This window comes from Ranitomeya variabilis, chromosome 7 (assembly GCF_051348905.1).
Source record: "Ranitomeya variabilis isolate aRanVar5 chromosome 7, aRanVar5.hap1, whole genome shotgun sequence".
NCBI classification, from domain to species: Eukaryota; Metazoa; Chordata; class Amphibia; order Anura; family Dendrobatidae; genus Ranitomeya; species Ranitomeya variabilis.
Genome location: NC_135238.1, coordinates 90721007 through 90733524, shown reverse-complemented (window position 1 = coordinate 90733524; position 12518 = coordinate 90721007). Strand labels below are relative to the sequence as shown.

At 42.4% G+C, this 12518-nt stretch overlaps 1 protein-coding gene across 2 annotated transcripts in view; it reads left to right on the top strand.

Annotated features, from left to right (window-relative positions):
* Positions 1-12177, top strand: part of ORMDL1 (ORMDL sphingolipid biosynthesis regulator 1) — a 55747-nt gene extending 43570 nt beyond the window's left edge. For both annotated transcript variants that reach the window (XM_077275439.1, XM_077275440.1), the window contains exons 3-4: positions 502-653; positions 10680-12177. In XM_077275439.1, coding sequence (XP_077131554.1) covers positions 502-653; positions 10680-10815 — 288 coding nt within the window. In that variant the 3' untranslated portion in view covers positions 10816-12177. The remainder of the gene's footprint in view (positions 1-501; positions 654-10679) is intronic.
* Positions 12178-12518: the final 341 nt, after the last annotated feature.

Sequence of the window (12518 nt, the reverse complement as noted above, 5' to 3'; positions counted from 1 at the left end):
AAAAAAAAGAACATCACATACTCACCTCGGTCCAGTTCCACGGCACTCTGCTTCTGTTGCTGTCTCTGGTGCGTTGACTCTCCGCAGTACATAGCTGACGCAATGAAGTAACGTCATCGTGTCAGCTGTTTCACACGCTGATTCGCAGAGGAAGTGGCCGGAGGCCCCTACTCCACCAATTAAGTCAGCGCAGATGGAGACAGAGCGGGCGGGCACGGTGCAGCTTGTCGCCTCTGTTTTCCAGCTCCACGGCTGACTCGGGCAGCGGGCCGCACTTTGCCCACGTCTGCTATAGGGCAACCTCCTATGAAAACCAAAATTTGTGTCGGCCTCAAAAATGTTGGCCATGACTGCACATAGATAAATCTTTACAAGTGAATTACCATGTAGAAAGAGTTTTGATTAGTTAGACTTGAGATAATGTCACACATTGAGGTGTTTCTATTGATTTGTTCACTGCTTGATTGCATTTGTTACATCTCTGTCTTATTTCGTTAACAGGGAATGTATGTGTTTTTACATGCAGTAAAAGGCACACCGTTTGAAACGCCAGACCAGGGCAAAGCACGGCTACTAACTCACTGGGAACAGCTAGATTATGGGGTGCAATTCACTGCATCACGGAAATTCTTCACAATATCTCCAATTATTCTGTAAGTTATGTGTTTTTAATAAGTCTGAGTCTTTAGAAGGTATTGGTGTGGTCTCTTTGTGTTGCAGTGTATATCTACGGCTAACTGCCCATCCTTGCTGTAAATATGTATATTGTTGACTTTATCCACTTTAAGTTCTTATGACTGTATACAGAGATGATCACACATATGCAACTATGCAACTTCCCCCATTTACTTTTATGGGAGGTTTGTAATGACTGAATACAAGAATACAGAGCACGTACTTCATTCCCTATATTATTTAACCCCTTCATGACCCAGCCTATTTTGACCATAATGACCTGGCTATTTTTTGCAATTCTGACCAGTGTCCCTTTATGAGGTAATAACAAAGGAACGCTTCAACGGATCCTAGCGATTCTGAGACAGTTTTTTCGTGACATATTGGGCTTCATGTTAGTAGTAAATTTAGGTTTCCAATTTTTTCACAAATAAATGCAAAAATTATCAATTTGGCGAAAATTTTGAAAATTTCGCAATTTTCAAATTTTGAATTTTTATTCTGTTAAACCAGAGAGTTATGTGACACAAAATAGTTAATAAATAACATTACCCACATGTCTACTTTACATCAGCACAATTTTGGAAACAATTTTTTTTTTTTGCTAGGAAGTTATAAGGGTTAAAATTTGACCAGTGATTTCATATTTTTACAACAAAATGTACAAAAACATTTTTTTTAGGGGCCACCTCACATTTGAAGTTAGTTTGAGGGGTCTATATGGCTGAAATACCCAAAAGTGACACCATTCTAAAAACTGCACCCCTCAAGGTGCTCAAAACCACATACAAGAAGTTTATTAAACCTTCAGGTGCTTCACAGCAACTAGACCCCCCAAGGAACTTATCTAGATGTGTTCTAAGCACTTTGAACCCCCAAGTGCTTCACAGAAGTTTATAACGCAGAGCCATGCAAATAAAAATCATTTTTTTTCCCACAAAAATAAGTTTTTAGCCCCCATTTTGTTATTTTCCCAAGGGTAACAGGAGAAATTAGACCCCCAAAGTTGTTGTGCAATTTTTCCTGAGTACGCTTATGCCCCATATGTTTGGGTAAACCACTGTTTGGGCGCACGTCGGGGCTCGGAAGGGAGGGAGCACCATTTGACTTTTTGAATGCAAGATTGGCTGGAGTCAATGGTGGCGCCATGTCACGTTTGGAGACCCCTGATGTGCCTAAACAGTGGAAACCCCTCAATTCTAACTCCAACACTAACCCCAACACACCCCTACCCTAATTCCAACTCTAGCCATAACCCTAATCACATCCCTAACCCCAACACACCCCTAATCCCAACCATAAGCCTAACCCTAACCCCAACACACCCCTAACCCTAATCTTAACCCTATTTACAACCCTAACCCTAAGGCTATGTGCCCACGTTGCGGATTCGTGTGCACATAGCCTTACAAGGAAACCCCGGTGTAAGCGCTCGGCGCAGGATACATGTGAGCCAAGCCTGACTGATCTTTGGGAGGCAGAATGAAAAAAGCAGCAGGTGAAGAATTGGTTTTATTTATTTTTTACACCTTTCCTAGTGCGGTATTAGTGATTAGGCGACTTTATTCTTTGGGTCGGTGCAATTACAGCAATACCAGATTTATATTGGGTTTTTATTGTTTGGCTGCTGTCACACACTAAGAGAGTCTTTATTGTAAAAACTTTTTTACATCGCAATATTTTGAGAAGTATAATTTTTTCACATTTTGGCCCACTGAGTTCTTGTGAGGGCTTGTTTTTTTTATGGGATGAGTTGAAATTTTTATTGGTACCATTTTCGGGCACAAGACATTTTTTCATCCCTTTCGATTCCAATTTTTTTGACGCAGAAGTAACAAAAACCGGCAATTCAGAAATTGTGGGTTTTTTTAATGCAGTTTTGTGTATGATAAAATTTATAGGGCAGCATAAAGCTTTAAAGAATAAATTTTTTAAAGAATAAATATTTGCGTCAGTACGATTACAGTGACAACACATTTATATATTTTTTTATGTTTTGGCGCTTTTACACAATATACAGTATTTTATAGAAAAATAATACATTTTACACCGCTTTATTCTAAGAGCTATAACTTTTTTTATTTTTCGCTGATGGAGCTGTAAGGCGGCTTGTTTTTTGCTGGACAAAATGACGTTTTCAGAGATACCATTTTTATTTATATGTCTTTTTGATTTGTTGTTAGGAGGTATTGTTGCAGGGGCACCAATCGGAGCGCAGATGAGGCTCCCTTTGCCTGCCTTCTAAATGCTCTGATTATCAATCACATAATTTATAGGGTTGAACTGCCTGGAGCAATGCTGGCTCCATTCCTTTCAGTGAGAGCCGGGTGTTAGCTGTGATGTCAGCTGAACACCCGGCGGAGATCGCGCACACAGCTTCTGTGAGCACAAAATTGTCATTACATACCCAGTACATCATAGGCCAGGAAGCACTTCTCAACCATGATGTACTGGGTATGTCGAAGGTCGTAAGGGGTTAACAAAATGCAAAGTGAATAAACAAAAAATAAATTTAAATCAAATCAATATTTTCTGTCCACCCTTTTCCTTCAAAATAGCATCAAAGCATCAATTCGTCTCGGTACACTTGCATACAGTTGCACTCAGTAGGAAGGTTGTTCCAAACATCTTGGAGAACTAACCACTAGAGATGGGCGGACCTCTGGATGTTTGAGTCCAGAGGGTTCGGCCGAACAGTTACAAAATGTTCGGGTACCAGAACAGTACGCGGACCCCATTCACTTGAATGGGGGCCCAAACATCCTGTGTTTGCCGCGATTTCATATGTATGACAGTGCGGCAAACAACGCTTCTGATCAGCGAAGAAATCATCCCTGCCTGTCAGAGACCCGCGGTTCCCACACTGTCAAAAGACAGCATGAGCGCTAAGCTGTTATCGGAGGTATAAAGTTTACCTCCAGTCACTGATGTCAGCGGATGGGACTACTGATCGCATCATCCGACATCTGCTTGCGCTAATAACAATGAGAGCAGGAATGGCGGATGGATGTATTCATCAGCCGCTCCTGCGCTGTAAATAAATAATTAAAAAAAATAAAAAAAACTGTGGGTTCCCCTGTATTTTTGATAACCAGCCAGGCAAAACTCACATCTGGGGGCTGCAACCCTTAGCTGTCAGCTTCAATAGCTTCAGCTTCAACAAAGATGATTATCAAGAATAGAGGGGTCCCCATGCTGTTTGTTTTTTTTAATTATTTAATTTAAAAAAACCGTTGTGGGGTCCCCCTCATTTTTGACAACCAGCCTTACTAAAGCAGACAGCTGGGGGCTTTTATTCTCAGGCTGGTAAGAGGCCATGGATATTGGCCCCCCTCCAGCCTAAAAATAGCAGCCTGCAACTGCCCAGAAAAGGCACATCTATTAATTGATCCAATTCTGGCGCTTTGCCCGACTCTTCCCACTTGCCCTGTAGCGGTGGCAAGTGGGGTTCATATTTGTGGGGTTGATGTCACCTTTGTATTGTCAAGTGACATCAAGCCCACGGCTTAGTAATGGAAAGGCGTTTATAAGACACCTATCCATTACTAATCCGCTAATAACAGCGAGAACAGGAGCAGCTGAAGGGTGTATTCATTAGCCATTCCTGCGCTGTAAATAAATATTTAAAAAAATAATGGCATGGAGACCCCTCTATTCTTGATAACCAGCCTTTTTGAAGCTGACAGCAGAGGGTTTCAGCCACCAGCTGTGAGTTTTGCCTGGCTGGTTATCAAAAAAACAGGGGAACCCACGCAGTTTGTTTTATTATTATTTATTTACAGCGCAGGAGCGGCTAATGAATACACCCTTCAGCCGCTCCTGTTCTCGCTCTTATTAGCGGCAGCGGGTGTTGGATGGTGACCCACAGCTGACACCAGTGACTGGAGTTAAATGTTATACCTCCGATCACAATTGAGCACTCACGCTGTCATTTGACAGCGTGGGAACCGCGGCTCTCTGACCGGTGGGGATGATTTCGCCACCGATCAGAAGCAGTGTTTGCCGTGCTGCCAAGCACATGACAGCGCGACAAAGACCCGGTGTTTGAGCAGCCGAACCCAAACAGTAACACGGACTTCCTGGAGAAGTCCATGTTCGGTGGACATGTCCGAACAGTAGGTGTTTGGTATGGACGCTGAACTTTACTGTTCGAGTTTGCCCATCTCTACTAACCACAGATCTTCTGTTGATGTAGGCTTGTACACATCCTTTTATTTTTTCTTTACCTAATCCCACACTTAATCGATACTGTGATCAGGGCTCTCTGTGAGCCATGTTATGATTTCCAAAACTCCATGTTCTTTTTTAACTCCTTAATGCTAAATCACATACATGATTGTGATTGCTTTAAACGATCCTCGCATGAAAACGCACAGTGACAGTTTAACCCCTTCCCGACCTTTGACGCATACGCTGCGTCATGAAAGTCGGTGCCAATCCGACCTGTGACGCAGCGTATGCATCATGGAATGATCGCGTCCCTGCAGATCGGGTGAAAGGGTTAACTCCTATTTCACCCGATCTGCAGGGAGAGGGGGGGTTGTACTTCAGCCCATGGGGGGTGGCTTTGCCCCCACGTGGCTACGATCGCTCTGATTGGCTGTTGAAAGTGCAACAGCCAATCAGAGCAATTTGCAATATTTCACCTATGAAAATGGTGAAATATTGCAATCCAGCCATGGCCGATGCTGCAATAGCATCTGCCATGGCTGGAAATCATGTTCTGCTCCCCCCCACCGCCCCCGATCTCCTCCCCAGTCCTCCGTTCTGTCCGGTACCCCCCTCCGTCCCCCTGTCCGCTCCCCCGTGCTCCTGTCCGCTCCCCCCGTCCTCCGATCCCCCACCCTGTGCTCTGATCCACCCCCCCACCACCCCCTCATACTTACCGAGCCTCCCGAAGTCGGTCCGTCTTCTCCCTGGGCGCCGCCATCTTCCAAAATGGCGGGCGCATGCGCAGTGCGCCCGCCGAATCTGCCGGCCAGCAGATTCATTACAAAGTACATTTTGATCGCTGTGGTAGGTTCTATCACAGCGATCAAAATAAAAAAATAATAAATAACCCCCCCCCTTTATCACCCCCATAGGTAGGGACAATAATAAAATAAAGAAAATATATATTTTTTTTTTTCCACTAGGGTTAGGGTTAGAACTAGGGTTAGAACTAGGGGTAGGGTTAGGGTTAGGGGTAGGGTTAGGGTTATGGCATGTGCACACAGTGCGGATTTCGCCGCGGATCCGCAGCGGATTGGCCGCGGATCCGCAGCGGATTGGCCGCGGATCCGCAGCGGATTGGCCGCTGCGAATTCGTAGCAGTTTTCCATCAGGTTTACAGTACCATGTACACCTATGGGAAACCAAATCCGCTGTGCCCATGGTGTGGAAAATTCCGTGCAGAAACGCTGCGTTGTATTTTCCGCAGCATGTCAATTCTTTGTGAGGATTCCGCAGCGTTTTACACCTGTTTCTCAATAGGAATCCGCAGGTGAAATCCGCACAAAAAAACACTGGAAATCTGCTGTAAATCCGCAGGTAAAACGCAGTGCCTTTTACCTGCAGATTTTTCAAAAATCGTGCGGAAAAATCTCACACGAATCCGCAACGTGGGCACATAGCCTTAGGGTTAGGGTTGGAATTAGGGCTAGGGTTGGAAATAGGGTTAAGATTAGGCTTGTGGTTAGGGTTACGGATAGGGTTAGGGGTGTGTTGGGGTTACAGTTATGGTTAGGGTTGGGGTTAGGGTTGGGATTAGGGTTAGGATTAGGGTTGGAATTAGGGTTACGGGTGTGTTGCGGTTAGGGTTGTGGTTAGGGGTGTGTTGGGGTTAGGGTTGTGATTAGGGTTATGGCTACAGTTGGGATTAGGATTAGGGGTGTGTTGGGGTTAGTGTTGAAGTTAGAATTGAGGGGTTTCCACTGTTTAGGCACATCAGGGGTCTCCAAACGCAACATGGCGCCACCATTGATTCCAGCCAATCTTGCGTTCAAAAAGTCAAATGGTGCTCCCTCCCTTCCGGGCCCTGACGTGCGCCCAAACAGTGGTTTACCCCCACATATGGGGTACCAGCATACTCAGGACAAACTGGGCAACAACTATTGGGGTCCAATTTCTCCTGTTACCCTTGCAAAAATAAAAAATTACTTGCTAAAACATAATTTTTGAGGAAAGAACAATTATTTTTTATTTTCACGGCTCTGCGTTATAAACTTCTGTGAAGCACTTGGGGGTTCAAAGTGCTCACCACACATCTAGATAAGTTCCTCCGGGGGTCTAGTTTCCAAAATGGGGTCACTTGTGGGGTGTTTCTACTGTTTAGGCACATCAGGGGCTCTGCAAATGCAACGTGACGCCCGCAGACCATTCCATCAAAGTCTGCATTTCAAATATCACTACTTCCCTTCCGAGCCCTGACGTGCGCCCAAACAGTGGTTTACCCCCACATATGGGGTACCAGCACACTCACAACAAACTGGGCAACAAATATTGGGGCCCAATTTCTCCTGTTACCCTTGTGAAAATAAAAAATTGCTTGCTAAAACATCTTTTTTGAGGAAAGAAAAATGATTTTTTATTTTCACGGCTCTGCGTTGTAAACTTCTGTGAAGCACTTGGGGGTTGAACGTGCTTATCACACATCTAGATTAGTTCCTTGGGGGGTCTAGTTTCCAAAATGGGGTCACTTGTGGGGGGTTTCTACTGTTTAGGCATATCAGGGGCTCTGCAAACGTAACATGATGCCCGCAGACCATTCCATTAAAGTCTGCATTCCAAAACGTCACTACTTCCCTTCCGAGCCCCGGCATATGCCCAAACAGTGGTTTACCCCCACATATGGGGTATCAGCGTACTCAGGAGAAACTTGGTCAACATCTGTTGGGGTCCAATTTCTCCTGTTACTCTTGCAAAAATAACAAATTCTGGGCTAAAAAAATATTTTTGAGGAAAGGAAACACATTTATTATTTTCATGGCTCTGCGTTATAAACTTCTGTGAAGCACTTGGGGGTTCAAAGTGCTCACCACACATCTAGATAAGTTCCCTTGGGGGTCTAGTTTCCAAAATGGAGTCACTTGTGGGGAGTTCCTACTGTTTAGGCACATCAGGGGCTCTGCAAACGCAACCTGACGCCCGCAGAGCATTCCATCAAAGTCGGCATTTCAAAACGTCACTACTTCCCTTCCGAACCCCGACGTGTGTCAAAACAGTGGTTTACCCCCACATATGGGGTGTCAGCGTACTCAGGAGAAACTGGACAACAACTTTTGGGGTCCAATTTCTCCTGTTACCCTTGGGAAAATAAAAAATTGTGGGCTAAAAAATCATTTTTGAGAAAAGAAAAATTATTTTTTATTTTCATGGCTCTGCGTTATAAACTTCTGTGAAGCACTTGGGGGTTCAAAGTGCTCACCACACATCTAGATTAGTTCCTTGGGAGGTCTAGTTTCCAAAATGGGGTCACTTATGCGGGAGCTCCAATGTTTAGGCACACAGGGGCTCTCCAAACGCGACATGGTGTCCGCTAATGATTGGAGCTAATTTTCCATTCAAAAAGTCAAATGGCACGCCTCCCCTTCCGAGCCTTGCCGTGCACCCAAACAGTGGTTTACCCCAACATATGAGGTATCGGCGTACTCAGGAGAAATTGCCCAACAAAATTTAGGATCCATTTTATCCTGTTGCCCATGTGAAAATGAAAACATTGAGGCTAAAATAATTTTTTTGTGAAAAAAAGTACTTTTTCATTATTACGGATCAATTTGTGAAGCACCTGGGGGTTTAAAGTGCTCACTATGCTTCTAGATAAGTTCCTTGGGGGGGTCTAGTTTCCAAAATGGGGTCACTTGTGGGGGAGCTCCAATGTTTAGGCACACGGGGGCTCTCCAAACGCGACATGGTGTCCGCTAAAGATTGGAGCCAATTTTTCATTCAAAAAGTCAAATGGCGCTCCTTCCCTTCCGAGCCCTGCCGTGCGCCCAAACAGTGGTTTACCCCCACATATGAGGTATGAGCGTACTCAGGACAAATTGGACAACAACGTCCGTGGTCCAGTTTCTCGTTTTTCCCTTGGGAAAATAAAAAAATTGTTGCTAAAAGATCATTTTTGTGACTAAAAAGTTAAATGTTCATTTTTTACTTCCATGTTGCTTCTGCTGCTGTGAAACACCTGAAGGGTTAATAAACTTCTTGAATGTGGTTTTGAGCACCTTGAGGGGTGCAGTTTTTAGAATGGTGTCACTTTTGGGTATTTTCAGCCATATAGAACCCTCAAAATGACTTCAAATGTGAGGTGGTCCCTAAAAAAAATGGTTTTGTAAATTTTGTTGTAAAAATGAGAAATCACTGTTCAAATTTTAACCCTTATAACTTCCTAGCAAAAAAAAAATTTGTTTCCAAAATTGTGCTGATGTAAAGTAGACATGTGGGAAACGTTATTTATTAACTATTTTGTGTCACATAACTCTCTGGTTTAACAGAATAAAAATTTAAAATGTGAAAATTGCGAAATTTTCTAAATTTTTGCCAAATTTCCGTTTTTTTCACAAATAAACTCAGAAATTATCGACCTAAATTTACCACTAACATGAAGCCCAATATGTCACGAAAAAACAATCTCAGAATCGCTAGGATCCGTTGAAGCGTTCCTGAGTTATTACCTCATAAAGGGACACTGGTCAGAATTGCAAAAAATGGCAAGGTCATTAAGGCCAAAATAGGCTGGGTCATGAAGGGGTTAATACAAACTGCTGTACCGGACACCAGAGACATGCAGCTAGCCGCCTGGACTAACTGACCAACCAATCACCGTGATCCCCGCGCGGTACATGGAATCAGGCTGTATTAGCCTTCTTTTCTGGCTCTGATATTCACAGTGGTGTCACTAAGAAGATCTGAGCCGGCTCTCAGGTGTGTGTCACGATTGGTCTTATCACTTATTGTGGCCTTTTAAACTCCTAGATGCTGCTGTCAGTAGCAATATCAGCATCTACATGGCTAACCACAGTATCCCGTAATTGAGGGGTCCTGAAAGGTTCCCTGGCAACCCTGAGGCCAGGTAATTGCTTCAAGGTCCAACAGCTACAGTGTCCTGTTAGGTCCTGACGTAAGGAGGACAGTGCAAGTGTCAGTGTAAAAGTTAACAGCTCTCCTACACTGCAGTGTACTGTCTCACATGTGCCGCAGTACAGGAGACCAGTGATCAATTTATGTTTTTATATATATATATTTAGATCACAATGTTTTGTCGATGTTATTACAGCATTTATGTAAAAAGAAAAAAGTACACGTGAACATAATCGTGCCTGTTACAATCCGAACTGTAAAACTTTCTCAAAATTATTATTTATTTATATAGCACCATTAATTCCATGGTGCTGTACATGAGAAGGGGTTACGTACAGAGTTATAGATATCGTTTACAGTAAACAAATTTACAATGACAGACTGGTACAGAGTTATAGCGAACACATTAAAAAAAATTCCTCAAGCATGTAGCTTGATCTTCTTACTGAAATGCAAAAAGATGGGATAAGTAAAAAGTTCAAAAATATCACCTCGTCCTACATAAAAACAAGCACTCGTACCGTTCTTTTGGCTTGAAAAATAAAGTTATGACTGTTAAATATTGCAAAAAAATAATTTGTAAATGTAGCCCAATATAAAAGAAAACGTGGTATTGCTATAATTGCACTGACTAGAAGAATAAAGCCATCTTAGTACTTATACAGCAAGCTTAAAAAAATAAAATAAATGTAATTCTTGTACTCATCCATCTGTTCACTCACCTCGTAGAATAAGGCTCAGTTCACACCTTTTAACGGGGTATCTGTGTTACCCCTCATTTGGTAACATTTTAGTGACTGTATCCAGATCAGTTCTCTTTACGCTGGTGCCCGTTTAGTCTGTGACGTTTGGCCCCCCCAATTGCTATTAATCTAATCTAGTATCTATGCTATCCATGGAGAAGTTTTCCTGTTAAATTTCTATTTTTTTCCTCTTTCTTACTGCAGGTACTTCCTAACGAGTTTCTATACAAAGTATGATCCCACACATTTCTTCATCAATACTGCGTCCCTTCTCAGTGTCCTGATTCCCAAGTTACCGCAGCTGCATGGAGTCAGGATCTTCGGCATCAATAAATACTGAACAGGAACCCAGCACAATCTGTCATTTTGAGCGCACAAATCCTTGGCTGTGGCCCTTTCTGGTGGAAGAAAGAATAGCCAGCGAAGCCATTTTTACAATTTATACAGTAAAACTCTGACTCTTCTTGTGGTAAAGAAGGAGCGTCTCCCAGAATCCTGTGAGCGCCGGGGGGCTTCTGTAAAGATTAACCTTTACATGCTGGGCTGGCCCAGCTATGACCCGAAGTTTGGAAATGCACAAACAAGACTGACAAGAAAGGTGGAAAGTAATCGCACCCTGAGAATGGATGATTATACGGCAAACGCCAATGGTTAAGAACAAACCATGCGCCATATGATAATAAATGAACACGTATCGTGATCCATTTTGCAACCAGCGACAGCATTCACTAGCTGACATAGTGGTCGGCTGCATGCTGTGTTGGTAATGATATGCACTAGTGGAGGGTTTTTTTTTTATTTTTTATTTTATTGATCCTTTATTTTACCTGGTGGCTGATACTTTCAGTTGTTATGTATCCTCCGTAGTCATCTGCTGGCATACATAATCATTGTAGGACATTCTGCAGTTTTCAGAGTATTTGATTATGTGCTACTATAATTTAATTTAATGTAAGTTTGCTTGCTAATTTTTCTGTATTTGTGAATCACCTATACAGTGCATTGAATAGTTCTACAACGAGTGGCATAATTTCAATAGTATCTGGTTATATGAAGAATGTGGAAGTGCGGTGTTATTTTATTTAATATTTTATAGTGTCACTACTGGCTTTGAATCAAAAATGTTACCAGCCAGTGTTCCACAAGATGTGATCATTAGGATGAAATGCAATCGGTACAAAACTAGTCTGATTCATGATGCATTTGTAAAAATAACCTGATCAAGAGTAGCAATAAGTAGTCGTCTCCCATCTTGTCAGCTTGCCTTTAAGAAAAAAAAACAAGTAAGCGTTACTTGCGTTTTTCATGTACTACCCCAACTCCTAGGCGTACTGCATGAAAAATGCTATGGGATTGCATCAGTTATTTACTAGTATATCATGAGAGAAATAACTCCTGACAGTCACAAATTAGACTGATTGAAAAACATCTGACAGATTTTCTCCCAACTGGAGCAAAGTGTGTGAGTGATATACATATTTTATGTATCTTCATGTATACAAGTCTCTAAGAAAAGAGGCTTTTCCTTATGGCTAAAAAGAATATTATTAATGTAAAAAAAATATTTAAAAGTACATAAATATATTTAAAGGTAAAAAATGGGACAATACAGATAAGGAAAAAGGGGTGGGTATACCTGGAAAATGTTATCATAAATTACTGATAGACGCTATGCTAGTATGTCTAGTTAAAAAAACAAAAACATAAAACTGGTTTACAAGGACCAATCCCTACATTAATATACGGTAACGTATGAAAATATATATACATAGTACGCATTAACATGTATATGAATGTGATCCAAGAGGTGTGGTATTGATACTAAAGGGATCTGTCAATACACCTCTCCATCGCTGTAGGAGGTAATATATCCCTAAAAATCATTGTAGTAGACCATGTAGCACAACATGTATATAGTAGTGATGAGCAAACATGCTCTGATAAGGTGTTATCCGAGTATCTTCGGTGTTCTCGGATAATGTGTCCAAGTCTGTGCGGCTACATGATTGGAGTCTGTTAGACGCCTGCAACACATGCGGAAAT